Source organism: Lagenorhynchus albirostris, chromosome 7 (genome assembly GCF_949774975.1).
Source record: "Lagenorhynchus albirostris chromosome 7, mLagAlb1.1, whole genome shotgun sequence".
In the NCBI taxonomy this organism is placed as follows: Eukaryota; Metazoa; Chordata; class Mammalia; order Artiodactyla; family Delphinidae; genus Lagenorhynchus; species Lagenorhynchus albirostris.
The window spans coordinates 79,523,304-79,548,138 of NC_083101.1; the positions used below are offsets into that span (position 1 = coordinate 79,523,304).

General features: G+C 37.4%; 1 protein-coding gene across 1 annotated transcript; it reads left to right on the forward strand.

The window, feature by feature from the left end:
* The first annotated feature begins 22,787 nt into the window (after positions 1 to 22,787).
* LOC132522957 (ribosomal biogenesis factor-like) lies at positions 22,788 to 23,196 on the forward strand. Its single transcript, XM_060153526.1, has one exon. It carries the CDS (start codon positions 22,836 to 22,838, stop codon positions 23,136 to 23,138), a length of 303 nt encoding a protein of 100 aa, XP_060009509.1. The 5' UTR covers positions 22,788 to 22,835; the 3' UTR covers positions 23,139 to 23,196.
* The last annotated feature ends 1,639 nt before the right edge of the window (positions 23,197 to 24,835 follow it).

The following is a 24,835-nucleotide window of genomic DNA, read 5'->3' on the forward strand; positions in this document are numbered from 1 at the left end:
TGCGCCACAACTACTGAGCCTGCATGCCGCAACTACTGAACCTGTGTGCTGCAACTACTGAAGCCTGCATCCCTAGAGCCCATGCTCTGCAACAAGAGAAGCCACTGCAACGAGAAGCCCAAGCACCACAACAAAGAGTGGCCCCCGCTCACTGCAACTAGAGAAAGCCTGCGCGCAGCAACAAAGAGCCAATGCAGCCAAAAAAAAAAAAAAACAACTATGGGATTGCAAACAAATACATGTTGAGTAGCCAAATGTCAATCCTTCTCTATCCCCATTACATGAATGCAACACTAGGCATTCAGTAAATGGTGGCTACAGTTGGTGCCTTTCACATATTATCCCAACTAATCACTTCACCAGCCCTGTGAAATAGATGTTAATATATCTAAAATGTAATTATCTAACATATATCAGCAGTTATTATGTGCCAAGCACTGTGCTAAGCATTTAACACGTTTTCTCATTTATTCATTCATTTGATAGCTATTTATCGAGAGTGTACTATAATCCAGGAATGGGGTTAACCCCTAAGGATACAACAACAAGTAAACCAAAGAGACAGGGCACTATCCTCATGGAGCTTGCTTTCCAGGTGAGTGGAGACAGCAATAAATAAGAAAACAAATAATAACGAGATGATTACAGACGATGATAGTAGTACTAGGAAGGAAAATAATTACATGAAGGGATAAAAATGCCCAGAGAGGGGAAGTCTACTTTAGAGAGCATGATCAGGGAAGACTCTCTGGGGTGGTGACGTCCAAGCTAAAGCCAGAAGAACACAAAGGAGATGGCAATGTAAAGACTTGAAGGAAGAGGTCCCAGGCAGGGAGAATAAGGGCAAAGGCCCTGAGGTGGGAAATAGCCTGCTTGCTAGATGAGCAGAAAAGATGCCAGAGATAGGGTGGTCCAAGGTGAGTCTAGAAAGGTAGGTGGGAGTCAGATGATGCAGGGTTTTGTGGTCCATGGTGAGGAATTTTGATCCTGTTTTAAAGCCACATGAAAGCACGGAATGTATTAAGCAGAGGTATGGCACAATCTGATTTGTACTTTTTAAACATGATACTGGTTGCTGTGTGGGGAATGAACCCCAGGTAAATAAGCAAGAGTGGAAGTGGGGAAACTAGTGAGGAGGTCATTATTGCCATCCAGATCAGAGATGGTGGAGGCATGGCCCAGGGAGGTGGCAGGGGGTAGGGAGAAAAGTGGGTAGATCTGAGATATGCTGTAGCCATGGAACTAAAAGAGCTCACGGAAGAATTTAATATGAGAAGCAACCTTACGGGGTTGGCAAATTTACTGCCCATTCATTCCACCTTTATACAATTTCTTTTAAAAAGCCTGAAACTTAAGATGTCAAATTATTATCAGTTGTATCTCAATAAAATGAGGGGAGCAGGGGAATTACAGGCAAAAGTTAGAAAGTAGAAGTGCTGAGAGTCACACCAGGTGTGCTTGACTTGAAGCCCTTGGCCACTGTGTTCCACTGTTTCACATGCTTCCCTGCTCTCTATTCAGAATTTCTCCAGGTAACTCAGGTTTTTCTCATCTTCTACACCTGGTCCTTGATCTTTCCATTTTCAGCCAGGACTGTCACGTGCAGTTGTGCACTGCACAACTGGGAGAGGAGGAAACATAGACTAATGTGGAGGTTTTAAAGACAGGTTTACAAATTCATCACACTCCTTCCCTAAAAGTACTTAATTCCCCTGCTCTTGAGTGTGGATGGGATTTAGTGATGCACTTTTGATAACAGAACACACAGAAATGATAGGATGTCACTTCTGAGAGTGGGTTATAAAAAGACTGCAGCTTCTATCTGTAGGGTTCTCTCTCTCCTCTCCTCTCCTCTCCTCTGTTCTCCTCCCTCCTCTCTTCTCTCCTCTCCCTCTATCATTACTGACACTGAGGAAGCAAGCTGCCACACCAAATGGCACAGAACCAAGGCCTTCTAGCAACCGTGTGAGTGAGCTTGGAAGAAGACGTTCTGAAGCCTGCCAACAGGCACCATAAATGAGCTTAGAAGCAGATCATCCCCGTCAAGGCTTAGGATGACTCCAGCCCCAACCAACAGCTTGAATTCAACCACATGAGAGACTCATATGTCTGACCCACAGAAACTGTGATATAACACATATTTGTTGCTTTAAGCTGCTGAGTTTGGGGTGATTTGTTACACAGTGATGGATAGCTAACACAACTGCATTGTGAATGGTTCCTGGGGTTATGCAGCATGGCAGCACTGTTCCCACCCTTCACTGCTTCTCTATTACCAGTTTTGGACTTTATTTTTCCACCAGCCATGGGCGCCCCCTCCCCACTAGCTGGGTCACCCCCCACCCCCTCCCACTGGCTGCAGAAACGCTGTTTTGGACTTTTTATTCTACTTAAAAATTAATTTAATCACTTTCTCAGATAGAATCCTCAGCCTCTGCCTACAGAATTCACATCTTTCATCCGCAAGTGAGAAAGTGTTCCACCTCCATCCACCTCAGACTCAAGGGATTGGTCCTGGTTAGACCAGCACCTTTGCCTAGATTAAATAATACTTTAGTATTTCTGTATACTCCCAGGATAAGATCCTGATTGTCAAACAATGTTCAGAGGAATAACAGTATCAGAATCCCTGGGGAGATTTACACACATAGAGATACCTGGGCCCCAACACTAGAGAGGCTAATTCAGTAGATTCTGAGCTGGGTCCAGGAAGTTGTATTTTTAAAGAACTCCCAGGTAATTTTGAGGCATGGCCAGGTTTTATAAAACCTGTCTTAGTGTTTGTTGCTGACTTGCTGTGGAAACAAGACCCATAATTGGGACTAGAAACTAGGTTTCCTGTGCCTTCTTCAGGAAATCTCTCTCACACACGCAACATAAAGTTTACATTTTTCCTCTATGCGTTTTCTTGGAGACCATAACTGAATGATATTTGCTGAATGTCTGCAAAGATGCAACAATAAGTATATATTGAATTTACATATAAGACATTTTATAATTGTAAGAAACTGGGTTTCAACATGATGGAAGTTAGTACTGTGAACATATAAATTTATTTTCTGTGATCTCACTTCTGCAGTAACAAATTTAATTGGCATCTTCTCTGACTCTGTGGAGAATGTGAAGAGCATCTCAAAAAATTAATAAATGAAAGCTTTGGATTTATCAGTGATCAAGGCTGCAAAATTAATAGCTAAAGAAAATATAGCAAAGCAAAAATAGAGCCATTTATTCTGTTAGAGTTAAATTCAGGGAAACAAGGCAGTCAGCAAAATACCAGAGTCAAAGATGCTACCGGAGAGGGTTTCTAGTAAGAATAAAGGAAACTACAGTTTTCTAATTAACAGTGCAACAAATACTAAAAATGACCTTAAAGGAGAGCTTAAAAGATATTTTAATGAGTTTTTGATGAGCCCTTTTTCATAAGTGAAATGTCTTCTTACGATCAACATATTGGAATCATATTTCAGGTAAATAAAATCCCTTGCTGGAAGTTAAGCAGAAGGCCCAGTAGGAATACTAATCAAGCTTATATCTTATTCTAATAACTCTAAGAAGAGGCAGATTCCCAAAGTCTAATTTTTATGGCATTGTCTCCTTTTAATGTTCTTTCTGAGAAATTGTCACCAATTTTAAATACATACACACCACACAGACACACACAACCCACTTCATCACTCCACGTTTACCTAATTGTCTACCTCACTGTCCTCTCCAATCGTTCTTCAGATTTTATCCTAATCCCAGTTACATTAAAATATATACCAACATCTCTCATATTTTGTAAAGACTTCACTTGCACTAGACTTCTAGTTTAACGTAGTATTTGCTACCAATCTTCTATGAAAAGATCTCTGTAGATGGACAAAACAGCCTACATTCTTGCTTGCAACCCTATGCCCACAACAAACTTGCCCAACTCCCATAGTCACTTCTGAGCTTGAGACTAGAATCATCTGGTCGCTTCTGCAGTGGCTCCTCCTTTGTGTGGCAGGGAAGGATCCTTTACCTTATTTCTCTTCCATCTGCTTTATATGTTCCAGAAAGTATTCAAATCCTCCCTTCCACTCTTTCCTCCCTTTCAGTACTGACATGGAATTCTTCCTATCATCTTACTTATCCTGTCATTTTAGGGAGAAAGGTAAAAACAACTTGTGGGCTCAGAACTGATGTGTTTATTATATAAAGGGACATTTGACCTATTTCTCTAAAACTGTAATATTGGTTTTGGGTTCCTCCAGGACCAGTTAGTGGTTGGTTTGGAAAATCTATATGGAGCCCTGGGGGTGAGGCAAAGATACTGTATGTCTCAGTTTGGTGAGGGCAAAACTAGCTTTTGACCATCTGTAATAAGTGTTCTGTCTTCTGGGAAAACTTTAACAGCAAAAATCCAAGTAGGAGTTTTTATTTTAGAGCTAGATAAATAAGTTATGTAAATTATTTCAGAACAAAATAAGTGATTTGTCATCAAGAAACTGGAAGTATTTCTAGACATTTCATCCATAGCATTACCCATGAACCCTAGGCAAAACCCTGTCTAGCTCAACAGCTCTGCCAAGAGGAGAGTAGAAGAGTATAGGAAAAGCTTTCACGTAGAACTCCCTGAAGAATTCCACCCTCAGTCTGGGGACTCAGTCTAGACTCTAGATTGATGCAGAGATTAAGTGTGAAGACAGAGACCATGCCAGGGCCTTGCAACTCAGAGTGTGGTCCTTGGACCAGTAGCATCCTAGAATCTTGTTAGAAATGAAGAATCACGTACCCCATCCTAGAACTAGTGAATCATAGTCTGCCTTTTTAACAAGATCCTCAGGTAATTTATATACCCCCTTAAAGTTTGAGAGGCTTTGCCCTGGAGGAATCTTCTCTAAGTGGGCTCTGTAGAAAAGTGGGACAGCTGGATCACTAACTTTTCCAGCTTTTCCTCCTCCTAGTTCCCTCTCCTCCTCACTTTCCTGGGCCTTATGGGTTACCCTTCAAGGTAGGAGCCTAGGGAGATTCCAAAGATCAAATTAAGTGTTGCAACACCCAAATACCAGCAACAACCACACAAACTTGGCAGGGGAGGTGTCCTGAATTCTATTAAGATAACACTAGAGAAAAGGCACAGACTTCTAAGAGTCTCATATTCGTCAATACTTTCTGAGTTGCAATAGCAGAAAATCAAACTCAAACAAGAGTAAGCAAAAAAGGGAATTTATCAGTTCATGTAAGTGAAAAGTCCGGTGTAGAGCAATTCCAGGCACAGCTGAGTCTATGTATTTGAACAATGTTATAGAAAGCTGCCCATCCCTTTTCAGCAACTGTTTTCCTGTATGTTGGCTTCTTTCTCTGGAAGGCCTGTGCCTTAGCACAGTTCCCAGTTCCAGGTCTACCTCTTCTCAGTTCCAAGTCCGCAAAAAAAAAAGAGAAGGTTTCTCTCCCAGCAGTTTCCTAAAATTCTAGAACCGAGTTTTAGTGCCTCTGTTCCAATTTGAGTCACATGCTCATTCCTAAACCAATCACAGTGGCCAGGTGGATGTGACCCTCTGAGTCACAAGCCCACTCTTGGAGCCAAGGATGAGGTCAACCTCATTTGAAGTACATGAACTGAGAGTGTGGGAGACGTGGTACCCCCAAGGAAATTGGGGAGCATATGGAAGAGGAAGGAGAGATTGATGCTGGGTTTAAAAAAAGCAACAGCTATTCACTAAGGCACTTTCCAGGTGAAATCCATAGCTGCTCTCTCCCCACAGAGAGGTGCCCTCTCCAAAACAACCACTTGGACTTTCATTAAAGCACCTGCAGTAGAGCTGCAGGGCAAGTAATTGGACTCCCAGTGTATTTCCCTGTCATTTTGGAGATGTCCATTTTTCCATTATAATATCTTCAATATAATAAGTTCAAGTTATATTTAAAGCTACGTTGATTGGCAGCACTGCTAACTTACTTTTTCCAAGTGACAAGGTTTGACACAACAACCTGCCTTAAGAAAGGTGAAAATCATTAGCCAGTGAAATTATAGAAGAAAAGTCATTGTGAAGGTGACAGAGCTCTGGGCAAGGCTGTGACATATGCCAATTTTGTCCTAATTAGTGTCCAGTACCACCTCCTATGAACGAACATGCAAGGTTTTAGCCCTGGTCAAAGTTCTCAACAATCTCTAATGCCTCTGGGAAGTGTGAATTTGCCTCAAGGAAACACTGATTTCTCTTCGTGCCTGAAAAACCTGGAGACAGAGCTGTGGGCCGCCTTTGGAGATGTTCAATTTTGTTCTCCGCTACTCAATTCTCAAGTGAACTATTCTGTACAACTCGACTTTAATTATGTATTAATTTGAATATTATTACATGCAGAACACAACTGCTGCTCATTAAAAATTAATCTGGAACCTAGGGGTTTTATTTAGTATTCATTATAAGGCAATGTTCACATTTTTAAAAAAGGTCTCCAGATAGATGTGTTGTTCTACATAACCAAGTAGTGATTTGGCAGAAATAGGAATACCTTAATAAGAATTCTACCCGCCTTTTCCCTTCCTTCCTCTCTTTGGCAGCTTCATCATAACCATCGATAATGAATGGGCAGAAGGAGGAGCTGACGAGGACTAAGTACAGCACTTGAGGGCCCTGCTGTTCTAGGTCGTTGTTGGAGCTGTACAGCAAAATCCTCCTCTTGTTTTGCTATTAAACTGAATTATGTTACGTCTTCACCTTCAACAGCCCTCTCTGGAGATTCTGCAGCAGGAATGCCTTGGTTTAGATGTTGACAAGAAGCCCCCGTGTTTTACTTCATGTCCATTATGGTACTTTTCCATGCAGATAGGTGCAGAGCAAAAATAAATACTGCCTAAATTGTGTGTGGGAAGAATCACGTGGGACTGAAAAGATAGATAAATAAATGAACACTTAAACTGTTTTCTTCTAAATCTGAAAATAACAGTTAACATTTACAGAGACCTTACTATGTGCCAGGTATGGAGCACGTATCTTATTTAACCCCAAGGCGAGTACTGCAGGTACTTCTCACAATGAATTTTGCAATGTTCTCATAATACCTTAGAAGGATTTCATATACATGTTCACAAATAATGATCAACACTCTAACAAAGAAGAAACAAAACCTTAACCCTGAATTCACAATGCCAAATAATTTGCAGAATAAACTCATTCTTGCAGTACAAGTGTAGTCTCTTCTGACAGTATCAAATCAACATTTCAAAAATAAGTTAAGTTATACTTATACTGCTGGCTTGTGCAGTATTTTCTTAATACAGAAATTCATGCTTCACTTTAGGATACTTCATGAAAATGTTGGCTTCCAACTAGAACTGACTGTTTTGCGGCTGCTCCTCAGTGAGTTACACCATAACAGGTTTCCACCCTACCTTTTCTTTGATTTTTCTCATTGGCTCTAGTTAACAAACAAATAGAAGAAGTAAAAATGAGCCTGGCCAATGTATTAGTTAGGCTACTGATGCAAGTACAGACACCAACGTCAGCCAACATACGTAAAAAATAAAATACATGGTGGAGAGGAAGGGGTATGAAACGGGGTATTACAAGAAACCAAAGGCAAGAAGCATCCAGGCTTGAGGAAGTAATGGAAGCAGGAATGAGAAGTGGGTCAGGAGCCCCTTCTTTGTTTTCTACCAGTGACAATTTCTATTCTCTTTTCAGACTAGCTTTCTCTGCTTCTCACCCACATGACAAAACAGTCACCCACAGCTCCCAAGTCTAAATGTTACTTGCTGGCCAAGTAGGAAACTATGCTTTCTCCCTCTTTCTCAGGCCCAATTTCAAATTCTTGAGATAAATAAACTGAAAGGTCCACTTGGAGCCAGATGTCCACCTCTGGACTACTCAACTGTGACTGGAAGACAGAGTCAAATAGGATAAAATGGTTATAAAACCGATCAACGCAGGTTGGAAGGCAGATACCAAGGAAGAGGGTGACTGTGAAATGGGCAGGTACCCTAAAGGATGTTTTGCTAGTCTGTGCTCTGCAGAGAAAACAAATCAATAGGCTATTGGTTCTAGATACCAGAAAGTGAGAGAGAGGTTTATGATAGGAATTGGCTCACACAATTATGGAGACTTGACAAGTCCCAAGTTCTGCAGTCAGCAAGGCTGGAGACCCAAAAGAACCAATGGTGTAGTTCCAGTCTAAGTTTGAAGGCCTGAGAACCAGAAGAGCTGATGGTGTAAATTCCACTTAAGGGCAGGAGAAGACCAGTGTCCCAGCTGGATAATCAGGAAGTAAATTTCCCTGTTATTCAGTTTTTTTGTTCTATGCAGGTCTTCGATTGGACGAGGTCCCCCAACATTAGGGAGGCCAATCTGCTTTACTCAGTCTACCAGTTCAGATGTTAGTCTCTCCAGAAGCATCCTCATAAACACACTCAGAATAGTGTTTGGCCAAATGTCTGGGCACCCCATGGCCCAGTCAAGTTGACACATAAAAATAATCACCACAGGTGTCTCCACCACAAATAACACAGCGTCTTCTAGAATCAGACCACATAGACATAATTAGAATATTCATCTAATGATATTTTAATTTCTTAGGACAAAATAGGTAAATTATGTTGACGATAAAATTTTGTTAATAAAAATTAACTGTGCTCTACTTGGAAGGAAAGTGGAATGCCAAACAGGTGCCTTGACCCAAAAAAGTATTTCTACAATCCAACTGATAACAGATTCCTCTCAAAAAAGACATTGACACAAGTAACCCCATCCCATTTTCTTACCAAAAATGATGAAATAATGACAAAGGAATTCTGATTCAGATACTTCCAGATTTCTTTTAAGATTTTAAACTTTTTATGTCATGATATTCTTCTTTCTTAAAGATAAGTGCATTCCCTGATTCCAAATCCAAACCGGCAGAAATTAGGTTAAGACTTACCACAGGTGGGAATTCCCTGGCGGTCCAGTGGTTAGGACTCTGTGCTTCCACTGCAGGGGACATAGGTTTTATCCCTGGTGGGGGAACTAAGATCCCAAGTGCTGCACAGCGTGGCCAAAAATAAAGAAAAAGAAAAGAAAGACTTACCACAGTTGTGAATGTGATGACTTTTTGCAGTATTAAGCTTAAGCAGAAGTTAATAAAAACACAATGTTTTAATTCACTAATGTAAAGATAACTTCTTGCCTGTGGTTTGTATTATTAAGCAAGTTTGAAAGGTTAAACACTCATGTTCTAAATTACAGAAAAAAGGTTACTCCCATCCATCTCCTTGTTGCAGAAATAAAGTATATTAAGAAGAAATATAAACATAAACTTATGCTTTTAAATAATTTATAATCATTTATTCACTGAATACTTGAATACCTACTGTGTGGCAGAGCTAGCTCTAAATGTAAGAGATTTACTTCAAATGCAAAATATGTTTTTTATTCTTGAGTTATTTGGCTCTATTAAATATTACTGCTGTTACTGTCTTGTCTTTCAAACAAACCAATATTATGGTTACCAAGGGGAAAAGGGGGGAGGGATAAATTGGGAGATTAGGATTGACATATACACAAATGTGTATCACATTTTCTTTATCCATTCATCTGTCAGTGGACACTTTGGTTGTTCACATGTCTTGGCTATTGTAAATAATGCTGCAATGAACATGGGAGTGCAGATATCTCTTTGAGATAGTGATTTCATTGATATATACACACTACTATATATAAAATAGATAACTAATAAGAACCTACTGTATAGCACAGGGAACTCTACTCAATATTCTGTAATGACCTACATGGGAACAGAATCTAAAAAAGAGTGGATGTATGTATATGTATAACTGATTCACTTTGCTGTACAGCAGAAACTAACACAACATTGTAAATCAAATATATTCCAATAAAAATTAATTTTTAAAAATAAAGGAAGAAAAAACCCAATAATATTATTTTAAGTATATACCAATCTTTTAAATATTGAGCACTTATATACTCAGAATTCTGAGAAAATCACGTTATATTTTTCCATTTTTCACATTCAGAAAAAAAAGGAGAGCGAGAGAGAGAGAGGAGAATATGATAAAGCAAATGGGGTAAAATCGAAACAATTGGCACAATCGAAGTAGAGAATCTAGAGGAATTCTTTATAATATCATTGCAACTTTTCCAGGTATATTTAAAAGTATATGAAAATGAAAAGTTACCAAAAATGAAAAAAATTTAAAATAGGACCACCATATATATGATCCAGCAATGCCACTTCTGCCCTCCAATGTTCATTGCAGCATTATTTACAGTAGCCAAGATGTGAACAAAGTGTCCACTGACAGATGAATGGATAAAGAAAATGTGATACACACACACACACACACACACACACACACACACACACACACAGGAATATTATGCAGCCGTTACAAAGAAGGAAATTCTGCTATTTGCAACAACATGGATGGACCTTGAGGTCATTATACTAAGTGAAATAAGTCAGACAGATAAAGACAAACACTATATGATCTCAGTTACATGTTGAATCTAAAAAAAAAAAATGAATAATAGCAACAGAGAAGAGATTGGTGGTTACCATGGTTGCCAAAGGCCAGGGGTTGGAGAGGGGGTAGATATGAATGAAGGTAGTCAAAAGGTACAAACCTCCAGTTATAAAAGAGTCCTGGAGATGTAAGGTACAGCATGGTGACTACTGTTAACAATACTGCACATTTGAAAGCTGTTAAGAGAGTAAATCTTAAAAGTTCTCATCACAAGAAGAAATGTGAGGTAATGGATATTAACTAACCCTTACTCATTTATAATATACACATATATCAAACCATCATGTTGTATATCTTAAACTAATACAATGTTATATGTCAGTTATATCTCAATAATACTGGGAGAAAAAGTTGATAAAGTTGGTAAGTTGAGAAACTGGCCACAAAGTCAGTTTCTGTAAATATAAGGCAGGCTGTCAGCAGGATGATGCTCGATGGTTTAGTGCAATCATGGCAGTCACTTGTAGGTAAAATCTAACTTTTACCTTTCCCCCCAGGGAGAAATGTATGGTAGGAATTTGTCTACTTGTCTGGAGCCACGGGCCTCTGTGAAGCTCCACTTCATTTACAACTTCAGAAAGTTATAAATGAGCTCTCAAGCAGTGGCTAGCCAGTTTTGTTTGACTTAATCTTTTCTTTGGGAGTGTCACATCATCAGATGGGTCTCCCAGGAGGGCAGCAATAAATCTATCACTGAGGAAGACATCAAAAACACATTCAAACTAAAAATTATTCAAATAAAACTAGGTTGATGAACAACAAAAAAGGAAGGGTAACAATTTTTTTCACTTTATCATACACAGGGTGAGAGGATTAATTAGCTTGTTTTTATACAGCGCTTTAAAGATAAATTGTGCTGTTAACTTGTCAAAACTCATTCTTATTGTGCTTATTTGCTGTGTCCTACATACATATTTAATGGTTACCCTGGGAAAGTAACTCTCGTTTAATCTATCATCCTTTTCTTATTAGTAGATAGCATACAACAGCCAAATTTTTCCCCTGAATATATTATTTTTAAAAATGCCTCCAAGATAGTTTCCTATCAACCAGGAAATAATCCACAAATGAATCATTAATTTTTGATGTCTCTAAGCAATGGGAACCACATAATATGGTAGGACCTATATGTTGGAGCTCTTTCAAGCTAAAACAGGGGTTAATTTTCCTTTGCACCATTGTGATCATACTCAAACTGGTCATTGCCAAGGTAAGCTTTTAAATAAAGAAGAAACAATGCAGGTTTGATTCATTCAGCTATTTCTAAGCATTACTGACCAAAAAACAAGCCTTATTTCTGGAAACATGGATTTCACAAACTAAGGAAAAACACTCTTTTTTTTTTTAACATCTTTATTAGAGTATAATTGCTTTACAATGGTGTGTTAGTTTCTGCTTTATAACAAAGTGAATCCGTTATACATATACATATGTCCCCATATCTCTTCCCCCTTGCATCTCCCTCCCTCCTACCCACCCTATCACACCCCTCTAGGTGGTCACAAAGCACCAAGCTGATCTAAGGGAAAACACTCTTGATGTCACCCAAAGTGGTAATTTTCCACTAGCATGTTTCCTGTCCTACTAATACATCTATTTGGTGAGAAGGAAGAGGAAGGAGTACCAATACCTCTTTTCACTGGATTTTTAACTCTTAAGTGAGATCACACAGACCCATGCTCTAACCAGAGTGCTCAGCTGTGCTGCATGGAGGACACTGGCTGGCTTGCTTCTTGATCTGAATGTCCCTGGACCTCTTCAGGTAGCCTTAGCAGAGAAGCACCTTGGCCTCCCATGCAGGAGGAGCAGAGCCCTGTGCACACACAGCACCTGGCACTGGAAGTCAGAAGGGCAGAAAGCTAGCAGAGAAAACGGAAATCAAAAGAAAGCTGGAGTAGCTATACTCATATCAGATAAAATAGACTTTAAAATAAAGAATGTTACAAGAGACAAGGAAGGACACTACATAATGATCAAGGGATCAATCCAAGAAGAAGATATAACAATTATAAATATATATGCACCCAAAAGAGGAGCACCTCAATACATAAGGCAACTGCTAACAGCTATAAAAGAGGAAATCAACAGTAACGTAATAATAGTGGGAGACTTTAACACCTCACTTACACCAATGGACAGATCATCCAAAATGAAAATAAATAAGGAAACAGAAGCTTTAAATGACACAGTAGACCAGATAGATTTAATTGATATTTATAGGACATTCCATCCCAAAACAGCAGATTACACTTTCTTCTCAAGTGCACACAGAACATTCTCCAGGATAGATCACATCTTGGGTCACAAATCAAGCCTCTGTAAATTTAAGAAAATTGAAATCATATCAAGCATCTTTTCTGACCATAACGCTATGAGATTAGAAATGCATTACAGGGGAAAAAAAGTAAAAAACACAAACCCATGGAGGCTAAAAAATACATTACTAAATAACCAAGAAATCACTGAAGAAATCAAAGAGGAAATCAAAAAATACCTAGAGACAAATGACAATGAAAACACGATGATCCAAAACCTATGGGATGCAGCAAAAGCAGTTCTAAGAGGGAAGTTTACAGCTATACAAGCCTACCTCAAGAAACAAGAAAAATCTCAAGTAAACAATCTAACTTTACACCTAAAGGAACTAAAGAAAGAAGAACAAGCAAAACCCAAAGTTAGCAGAAGGAAAGAAATCATAAAGATCAGAGCAGAAATAAATGAAATAGAAACAAAGAAAACAATAGGAAAGATCAATAAAACTAAAAGCTGGTTCTTTGAGAAGATCAACAAAATTGATAAACCATTAGCCAGACTCATCAAGAAAAATAGGGAAAGGACTCAAATGAATAAAATTAGAAATGAAAAAGGAGAAGTTACAATAGACACTGCAGAAATACAAAGCATCCTAAGAGACTACTACAACCAACTCTATGCCAATAAAATGGACAACCTGGAAGAAATGGACAAATTCTTAGAAAGGTATAACCTTCCAAGACTGAACCAGGAAGAAACAGAAAATATGAACAGACAAATCACACGTAATGAAATTGAAACTGGGATTAAAAATCTTCCAACAAACAAAAGTCCACAGGTGAATTCAATCAAACATTTAGAGAAGAGCTAACATCCATCCTTCTCAAACTCTTCCAAAAAATTGCAGAGGAAGGAACACTCCCAAACTCATTCTATGAGGCCACCATCAGCCTGTTACCAAAACCAGACAAAGACACTACAAAAAGGTAAAATTACAGACCAATATCACTGATGAACATAGATGCAAAATTCCTCAACAAAATACTAGCAAACAGAATCCAACAACACATTAAAAGTATCATACACCACGATCAAGTGGGATTTATCCCAGGGATGCAAGGATTCTTCAATATACACAAAGCAATCAATGTAATACACCATATTAACAAGTTGAAGGATAAAAACCATATGATATTCTCAATAGATGCAGAAAAAGCTTTTGAGAAAATTCAACACACATTTATGATAAAAACTCTCCAGAAAGTGGGCATAGAGGGAACATAATAAAGACCTCAACATAATAAAGGCCATATACAACAAACCCACAGCAAACATCATTGTCAATGGTGAAAGACTGAAAGCATTTCCGCTAAGATCAGGAACAAGACTAGGATTTCCACTCTAGCCACTATTATTCAACATAGTTTTGGAAGTCCTAGCCACAGCAATCAGAGAAGAAAGAAAAATTAAACAAATACAAATTGGAAAAGAAGAAGTAAAACTGTCACTGTTTGCAGATGACATGATACTATACATAGAGAATCCTAAAAATGCCACCAGAAAACTACTAGAGCTAATCAATTAATTTGGTAAAGTTGCAGGATACAAAATTAATGCACAGAAATCTCTTACATTCCTATACACTAATGATGAAAAATCTGAAAGAGAAATTAAGGAAACACTCCCATTTACCACTGCAACAAAAAGAATAAAATACCTAGGAATAAAACTACCTAGGGTGACAAAAGACCTGTATGCAGAAAACTATAAGACACTGATGAAAGAAATTAAAGATGATACCAACAGATGGAGAGATATACCATGTTCTTGGATTGGAAGAATCAACATTGTGAAAATGACTATACTACCCAAAGCAATCTACAGATTCAATGCAATCCCTATCAAATTACCAATGGCATTTTTTACGGCCATTGGTAATTTTTACATTTTTTACTAGAACAAATCATCTTAAAATTTGTATGGAGATACAAAAGACCCCGAATAGCCAAAGCAGTCTTGAGGGGAAGAAACGGAGCTGGAGGAATCAGACTCCCTGACTTCAGACTATACTACAAAGCTACAGTAATCAAGACAACATGGTACTGGCACAAAAACAGAAACATAGATCAATGGAACAAGATAGAAAGCCCAGAGATAAACCCATGCACCTATGGTCAACTAATCTATGACAAAGGAGGCAAGGATATACAATGGAGAAAAGACAGTCTCTTCAATAAGTGGTGCTGGGAAAACTAGACAGCTACATGTAAAAGAATGAAATTAGAACACTCCCTAACACCATACACAAAAATAAACTCAAAGTGGATTTGAGACCTAGATGTAAGACCAGACACTATAAAACTCTTAGAGCAAAACATAGGAAGAACACTCTTTGACATAAATCACAGCAAGATCTTTTTTGATCCACCTCCTAGAGTAATGGAAATAAAAACAAAAAAACCAAATGGGACCTAATGAAACTTCAAAGCTTTTGCACAGCAAAGGAAACTATAGAGAAGACGAAAAGGCAACCTTCAGAATGGGAGAAAATATCTGCAAATGAATCAGCGTACAAAGGATTAATCTCCAAAATATATAAACAGCTCATGCAGCTCAATATTAAAGAAACAAACAACCCAATTCAAAAATGGGCAGAAGACCTAAATAGACATTTCTCCAAAGAAGACATACAAATGACCAAGAAGCACATGAAAAGCTGCTCAACATCACTAATTATTAGAGAAATGCAAATCAAAACTACAATGAGGTATCACCTCACACCAGTTAGTATGGGCATCATCAGAAAATCTACAAACAACAAATGCTGGAGAGGGTATGGAGAAAAGGGAACCCTCTTGCAGTGTTGGTGGGAATGTAAATTTATACAGCCACTATGGAGAACAGTATGGAGGTTCCTTAAAAAACTAAAAATAGAATTACCATATGATCCAGCAATCCCACTACTGGGCATATACCCAGAAAAAAACATAATTCAAAAAGACACGTACACCCCAATATTCATTGCAGCACTATTTACAACAGCCAGGTCATGGAGGCAACTTAAATGCCCGTCGACAGATGAATGGATAAAGAAGTTGTGGTACGTATATACAATGGAATATTACTCAGCCATAAAAAGGAACAAAATTGAGTCATTTGTTGAGACGTGGACAGATCTAGAGACAGTCATACAGAGTGAAGTAAGTCAGAAAGAGAAAAATAAATATCGTATATTAACGCATGTATGTGGAACCTAGAAGAATGGTACAGATGAGCCGGTTTGCAGGGTAGAAGTTGAGACACATATGTAGTGAACAGATGTATGGACACTAAGTGGGGAAAAACACAGTGGGGTGGTGATGGTGGTGTGCTGAATTGGGTGATTGGGATTGACATGTATACACTGATGTGTAAAACTGATGACTAATAAGAACCTGCTGTATAAACAAACAAACAAACAAACAAAACAACTAATACTAAACTTTCTTTGGGTTATTTGTATGGAAATATGTTAATATAAATGTTTCAGACATTACAAGAAATTTCTAAAAATCTTATATGTTCTGGTATAATGTTATAAGTCATAATTTCAGTTATTACTTTAAAATGTATACCTCAGAAATAACTAAATTTCCTTGTCAATTGCATTATTATGAACTTTCATCAAATCTTTAACCGTGGTCATTTTTAAGTCTTTTGTCATTTACAGACAGTTCTGGGTGTACTCTGATGCTTTTGCAAATATGTTCCTATAAAAGGGTTTCATCTTCAAGGGATTCATGGAAAAGACTCTGACAAGTACAGGTTTCTGGTAACTGACTATACTGCTGAACTGAATGAATAAGCATTTTCAGAACTCTGATGGAAAACTGATGAACTCATAAAAGTGCTAACAAAAATCAAGATGAAAAGATAATCACACGGGACTGAGTGAACTGATGAGGATGTTTATAATTTTTGTGACTTTCCGTTTGAATAAAAAACAAAACAACAAACAAACAAACAAAACAGATAACCAACAAGGACCTACTCTATAGCACAGGGAATGCTGCTCAATATTCTTTAATAACCTAAATGGGAAAAAGAATTTGAAAAAGAATAAATACATGTCTATGTATAATTGAATCACTTTGCTGTACACCTGAAACTAACACAACATTGTTAATCAACTATGTTCCAATATAAAATAAAATTAAAAAAGAAAGCTAGCAGAGAATCCCTGGCAAGTTAGGCTGGTAGAAAAACAGCAAGAAGTGAGCAAAGGGGGGATTATTATGAGAAATACCATGTACACAGTTATCCTTCTTAGGCCACAGAACTACAGTGTGTCCTACTGGTGAACACGTGAACAGAGAAGCGGCAAAGTCTTAATATGTTTTTCAAGTGTTGCCAGGAAAACTCTGTGTCTCTAATACACGAAATCTAAGTCCAAATAGTTCAGCACCACTGACCCAAAGAACACAGTTAACTCAAAAACACTAGATAATTTCCTTCCCCGCTGAAGCCTTAATGATCTGGCAAGCTCTGCCTTCATGGGTGGAAAGGCCCTTACTGGGAGGCCAGGCTCCAAACATGGAACTGAAGAGAGCTACGCTTTGCACCTATTATGGTTAACTCTGTTGACTCAACCAAACAAGAAAATCTGACCCAACTTTTCCCTGGAAAATTTCTCACAGCCACAGGTAGAATTGAGGTTATTATCACTGCTTTCCCCACCCAGGGACTTGCCCTGGGTGACCTCTGCCTTGAGCTCATCCTTGGAGATACAGGCCTCTTTGAAGAGCCAATTATGGGGACTTCCCTGGTGGACCAGTGGTAAAGACTCACGATCCCAATGCAGGGGGCCCGGGTTCAATCCCTGGTCAGGGAACTAGATGCCACATACGGCAACTAAAAGATCCCACATGTCACAAATAAAAAAAAAAGAAGCTAATTCTGTGCCCTTGAAAGAGTCAAGTGCCCTCAAAGCATTGTAGTGTTTATAGGGTAGGCCCATAGCTCGCAGACCAAGATGAATTAGTACCTTGGCTTAGGAGCTGTGAGACCTCCAACAAGTTAATCAACATTTCTGAAGCTCTGTTTACTCCCTTGCAAAATGAAGAAATAGTATTCTAATGATTAAATGCCAGCAATTACCATGTTTTTCATCCTAAAATGCAATCAATTACATCTTAATGTAGAAACAGTGAATTTAATGTAAATGAAAAAAATGCTAACTTTTAACAGTATACATTTATTCATACAATTATATATCTCTCTATCCTTCAGTATCATAACCAAAATTTAAGTGATGTCTTCTTTCATTGATAATCTAAAGATGTTTCTAACTCATTTGTAGCCATTTTCAGTTACGCGGGGGTTTTTTGTTTGTCCTTGTTTTTTTTTTTCGGCCGTGCCACATGGCTTGTGGGATCAATTCCCCTGGCAGTGGAGGCATGAACTCCTAACCACTGGAACCCTAGGGAATTCCCTTTTTAAAAAAAAAAAAAAACCTGTCCTCATGGACTTCCCTGGTGGCACAGTGGTTAAGAATCCACCTGCCAGTGCAGGCAACATGGGTTCAAGCCTTGATCTGGGAAGATCCCACATGCCACGGAGCAACTAATCCCCTGCGCCACAACTACTGAGCCTGCGCTCTAGAGCCCATGTGCCTAGAGCCCTTGCTCCACAACAAGAGAAGCCACCACAATGAGAAGCCTGCGCACCACAATGAAGAGTAGCCCCCGCTCGCCACAACTAGAGAAAGCCCACATGCAGCAACAAAGACCCAACACAGCCATAAATAAATAAATAAATTTATTTATTTTTTAAAAAACCTGTCCTCATGACCTTAACTTTATTGTCCATTTCAGGTCTGACAATGAAATTCCTAAGCATTCAGGGCTGCTCCAACAGGTTATGCACCACAGCACCACAAATGTCATTCACATAGTCCATGAGGGCATGACTAAAAATACCACATTTCCTTAAATGAATCACATATTGCTGCAAACAGACCTACTTTTCATGAAAACTACCAGAACCTGGTATAGACAGATGTTCAGCCCCTGCAGGATCAACGTCTATATGATGCATAACTTGATTAAACCAACCTTTCTTCATGTTGAAGATTTTGATTTATTCAAGAATATAGGGCTGGCTGATATTTTAATGAAACAATTGCTTGTAATCATAAATATAATTATCTTACACTGCTGAAAGAGACAAGGAAGACGCATGGACTTTACTATGCTTTTAGAGACATGCTTGTTCTGTTTGATGTTCTACTTTAGTAGTTTAGTGGCCAACAAATAGTTCAAAGCAATTTTAAAATCCCATCTTGGCTTTCTAATTTATACATATCATTATTCAAAGTTCAATGGGACCGGAAGAAATATTTTCTACAAAGTAATATTAGATTACTATTCTTACAAAGCTATTTTTAAATATAACACATTTAACTAATCAGGAAAAATTATATACTCATTGCAAACAATTTTGGAGGGAATAGTGAACATATTAAAAAAAAAAAAGCATTAATATCACACATACTATTTCCACCCAGAGATAAACTCTCTAAACATTTCACTGTATTTGTTCTCAACTTTCTTCAAATAATACATGTGTATATATGTGATTTTTTTCACAAATTCAAAATTATCCAATTATATGCATAGTTTTCATTTTACTAATACCATTAATATTCTATTAAATGTCTTCAAAAATATCACTTTTAATAATTGCATGTTATCCTATATCAGACGTTTTGGTTGCTTTTAACTATTATACATAATGTGATGAATGTCTTGTGTCAAAGATCCACAAATCTTTGATCAGATATCTGATGATTTTCATGGGATAAATCCCTATAATTTTTAAGTAAGCTGTTAAGGACTTTGTCACACACTGTCAGTTTCCCTCCATAAAGTTCATGCCTATATACACTCCCACCAGAAGACTATAAGAGCATTCATTTTCTCACATTCTTGCCAACATTGGATTTATAAAAATATTTCTATCAATAAATTCCATATCTTGAAGAGATATCTGTACTCCCATGTTTATTGCAGCATTATTCACAACAGGCAAGATATGGAAATAACCTAAATGGCCTTCAGTGGATGAATGGATAAAGAAAATGTGATAAATATATATCACATATACACACACAGAGAAACACAGAAATATTATTCAACAATTAAATATATATATATAGATATATACACACACATACATCCAAAAGCAGCAGAATACACATTCTTTTCAAGTGCACCTGCAATATTCTTCAGGATAGATCACATGCTAGGACATACAAAAAGCCCCAGTAACTTTAAGTATATCAAGCATCTTTTTTGACCACAACACTATGAGACTAGAAATCAACTACAAGAAAAAAACTGCAAAAAAAAAAAAAAAAAAAGAAAAAAACTGCAAAAAACCCACAAACACATGGAGGCTAAACAATATGCTATTAAACAACCAATGGATCACTAAAGAAATCAAAGAAGAAATCAAAAAAATACCTACAGACAAATGAAAACAAAAACACTATGATCCAAAATCTATGGTACTCAGCAAAAGCGTTTTTAAGAGGGAAGTTTATAGCAATACAAGCTTACCTCAGGAAACAAGAAAAATCTCAAATAAACAACCTAATTTCACACCTAAAGGAACTAGAAAAAGAACAACAACAACAAAAAAAAAACACCAAAGTTAGTAGAAGAAAAGAAATCATAAAGATCAGAGCAGAAATAAATGAAATTGAGACTAAAAAAAAAAAAGAGAGAAAAGATCAATGAAACTAAGAGTTGGTTCTTTGAAAAGATAAACAAAATTTATCAGCCCTTAGACAGACTCATCAAGAAAAAAAGAGAGGGCCCAAATCAATAAAATCAGAGATGAATAAGGAGAAGTTGCAACCGACACCACAGAAATACAAAGGATCTTAAGAGACTACTATGAACAACTATATGTCAATAAAATGGACAATCTAGAAGAAATGGTCCAATTTCTATAAATGTACAATCTCCCAAGACTAAACCAGGAAGAAATAGAAAATATTAACAGACCAATTACCAGTAATAAAATTGAATCAGCAACCAAAAATCTCCCAACAAACAAAAGTCCAGGACCAGATGGCTTCACAGGTGAATTTTACCAAACATTCTTTAGAGCAGAGTTAACACCTATCCTCTGAAACTACTCCAAAACTTGCAGAGGAAGAAATGCTTCAAACCCATTCTAAAAGGCCATTATCACCCTGATACCAAAGCCAGACAAAGATTCACAAAAAAAAAAAAGAAAGAAAATTACAAATTAATATCACTGATGAACGTAAATGCAAAAATCCAAAACAAAATATTAGCAAAACAAACCCAACAATACATTAAAAGGATCATACACCATGATCAAGTGGGATTTATCCCAGGGATGTAAGAATGGTTCAATAACCACAAATCAATCAATATGATACACCACATTAACAAATTGAAGAATGTAAACCATATAATCATCTCAATGGATGCAGAAAAGGCTTTTGACCAAATTCAACATCCATTTATGATATAAAAAAACTCTCAACAAAGTAGGTACAGAAAGAACACACCTCAACATGATAAAGGCCATATATGATAAGCCCACAGCTAACATCATAATCATTGGTGAAAAGCTGAAAGCATTCCCTCTAAGATCAGGCATAAGACAAGGATGCTCACCTCACCACTTTTATTCAACATAGTATTGGCAATCCTAGCCCCAGCAATCAGACAAGAAAAAGAAATAAAAGAAATCCAGATTGGAAAGGAAGAAGTAAAACTATCACTGTTTGCAGATGACATGATACTATATATAGAAAATCCTAGAGACTCCACCAAAAAACTACTAGAGGTCACTAATGAATTCAGTAAAGTTGCAGTATACAAAATTAATATACAGAAATCTGTTGCATTTCTATACACTGAAAACAAGATATCATAAAGAGAAATTAAGGAAACGATCCCATTTAACACCATGTCAAAAAAAAAAACAAAAACCTGGGAATAAATTTAAGAAGGTAAAAGACCTGTATTTGGAAAACTAGAAGACACTGATGAATGAGATTAAAGATGACACAACAGATGGAAAGATATACTGTGTTCATGGATTGGAAGAATTAATGTTGTTAAAATGACCATACCGCCCAAGGCAATCTACAGATCCAATGTAACCCCTATCAAAATACCCACGACAGTTTTCACAGAACTAGAACAAATAATTTTAAAATTTGTATGGAAACACAGTAGACCCTGAATAGTCAAAACAATCTTGAGAAAGAATAAAGGAGATGGAAGAATCATGCTCCCTGACTATGCTACAAAGCTACACTAATCAAAACAGTATGGTACTGGCACAAAACCAGACACATATATCAATGGCACAGAATAGAGAGCTCAGAAATAAACCCAATCACTCATCATCAATTAATCTAAGACAAAGGAGTGCAAGAATATACAATGGAGAAGACAAAGTCTCTTCAATCAGTGGTGCTGGGAAAACTGGACAGCTACATGTAAAAGAATGAAATTAGAATAATTTCTCACACAACATACAAAAATAAGCTCAAAATGGATTAAGGAACAGAAACCATAAAACTCCTATATGAAAACATAGGCAGCATACTCTTTGACATAAATCACAGCAATATTTTTTTGGATGTATCTCCTAAGGCAAAAGAAACAAAAGCAAAAATAAACAAATGGGATTTTCTGCACAGCAAAGGAAACCATCAACAAAACAAAAAGACAACCTACTGAATGGGAGAAAATATTTTCAAATGATATGACTTATAAGGGGTTAATATCCAATATATATAAACAGCTCATTACAACTCAATATCAACAAGCTGATTAAAAACTAGGTAGAAGACCTGAATAGACATTTTCCAAAGAAGACATACAGATGGCCAATGGGCACAGGAAAAGATGTTCAACATTGCTAGTCATCATAGAAATGCAAATCAAAACCACAATGAGCTATCACCTCAAACCCGTCAGAATGGCTATCATCAAAAAGACCACAGAGATGGCGTTACCTGGAGCTTAAACCCCTGCACGAGGGTATCGGAGGACTGACAATGGCCAAGAACAAACTAAGAGGACAGAAGTCCAGGAATGTATTCCACATAGCCAGCCAAAAAGGCTTTAAGGTTAAAAATAAAGCAAAACCAGTTACCACTAATCTGAAGAAGATAAACATCATGAATGATGAAAAAGTTAACAGCGTGAATAAAGCTTTTGTAGATATGCAAAAGGTACTTGTACAGTTCGTAAAAGGCCTTTCCCTTGAACCTCTGCAGAAACAGCTGATTCCTCAGCAGTGTCATGAAAACGAACCAGTTAATGTTGATGAAGCTACAAGATTAATGGCTCAGTTGTAATACACTGGTGATGCATCAAATTCTCCAAAAAGACCAATAAATTAAATGTTTTATACAATTTAAAAAAAAAAAAAAAAGACCACAAACAGGGACTTCCCTGGTAGCACAGTGGTTAAGAGTTCACCTGCCAATGCAGGGGACATGTGTTTGGCCCCTTGTCAGGGAAGATCCCACGTGCTGCAGAGCAACAAAGCCCGTGTGTTACAACTACTGAGCCTGTGCTCTAGAGCCCGCGAGCCAGAACTACTGAGCCCATGCACTGCAACTACTGAACCCTGCACACTCGAGGGCCCACATACTGCCACTACTAAGCCTGCATGCTGCAACTACTGAAGCTCTCATGCCTAGAGCCCATGCTTCGCAACAAGAAGCCACCACAATGAGAAGTCCGCACACCACAACAAAAAGTAGCTCCCACTCTCCGCAACTAGAGTAAGCTCGCATGTAGCAATGAAGACCCAATGCAGCCAAAAATATATATACATATAAATAAATAAAAAGAAACTTAAAAAAAAAAGACCACAAATGACAAATGTTGGTGAGGATGTGGAGAAAACAGAACACTGGTACACTTTTGGTAGGAAAAAAATTGCTGCAGCCACATTGGAAAACAGTATGGAGGGTCCTCAGAAAACTAAAATTAGAACTACCATATAATCAAGCAATTCCACTCCTGGGCAAATATTGGAAGAAAACAAAAGCACTAATTTGAAAAGATACATGCACCCCAGTGTTCATAGCAGCATTATTTACCATAGCCAAGACATGGAAGCAACCTAAGTGTCCATCGACAGATGAATGGATAAAGAAGATGTGGTATACATATACAATGGAATATTACTCAGCCATAAAAAGAATGAAATAATGCCACTTGCAGCAACATGGATGGACCTGGAGGATATTATGCTTAGTGAAATAAGTGAGACAGAGAAAGACAAATACTAAATATTATCACTTATATGTAGAACCTAAAAAAAATAAAACAAACTAGTGAATATAACAAAAATATATATAAATATATATACATATATATACACATATACATACACACACAATGGAATATTATTCAACCACAGAAAAAAAGGAAATTCTGCCACTTGCAACAATGTGGATGAAACTGAAGGGCATTCTGCGAAGTAATGTAAGCCAGAGAGAAAGACAAATAATGTACGGTATCACTTCTGTGTGGAACCTAAAAGAAAATAAAAGTTAATTTCATAGAAACGGGGAATAGAATGGTGACTGCCAGTGGTTGGGGGGAGAGAGAAATGGGGAGATATAGGTCAAGAAGTACAAACTTTGGTGACTGCAGTTAATAATACAAAATCATATACTTGAAAGTTGCTTGAGTAGATCTTCAGTGTTCTCACAACACACACAAAAAAAGTTAACTATGTGAGGTGATGGATGTATTAATTATCTTGATCTTGGTAATTATTCCACAAAGTATTGCACATATGTGTGTGTAAAATCATTACATTGTACTCTTTAAATATATTATATTTTGTCAATTATTCCTCAATAAAGTTAGAAAAAAATACTTCTATTATTCAGCTGATATTTATTATATACCTCCTTTGGGCCAGATCCTGACTATGGCTTCAAGAAATGAGGACTAGTGGAAGAAACAAAATCACAAATGAGTGAAAGAACCGATAAACAAAATAGCTAATAAATATAATGTATTATGTTAAAAT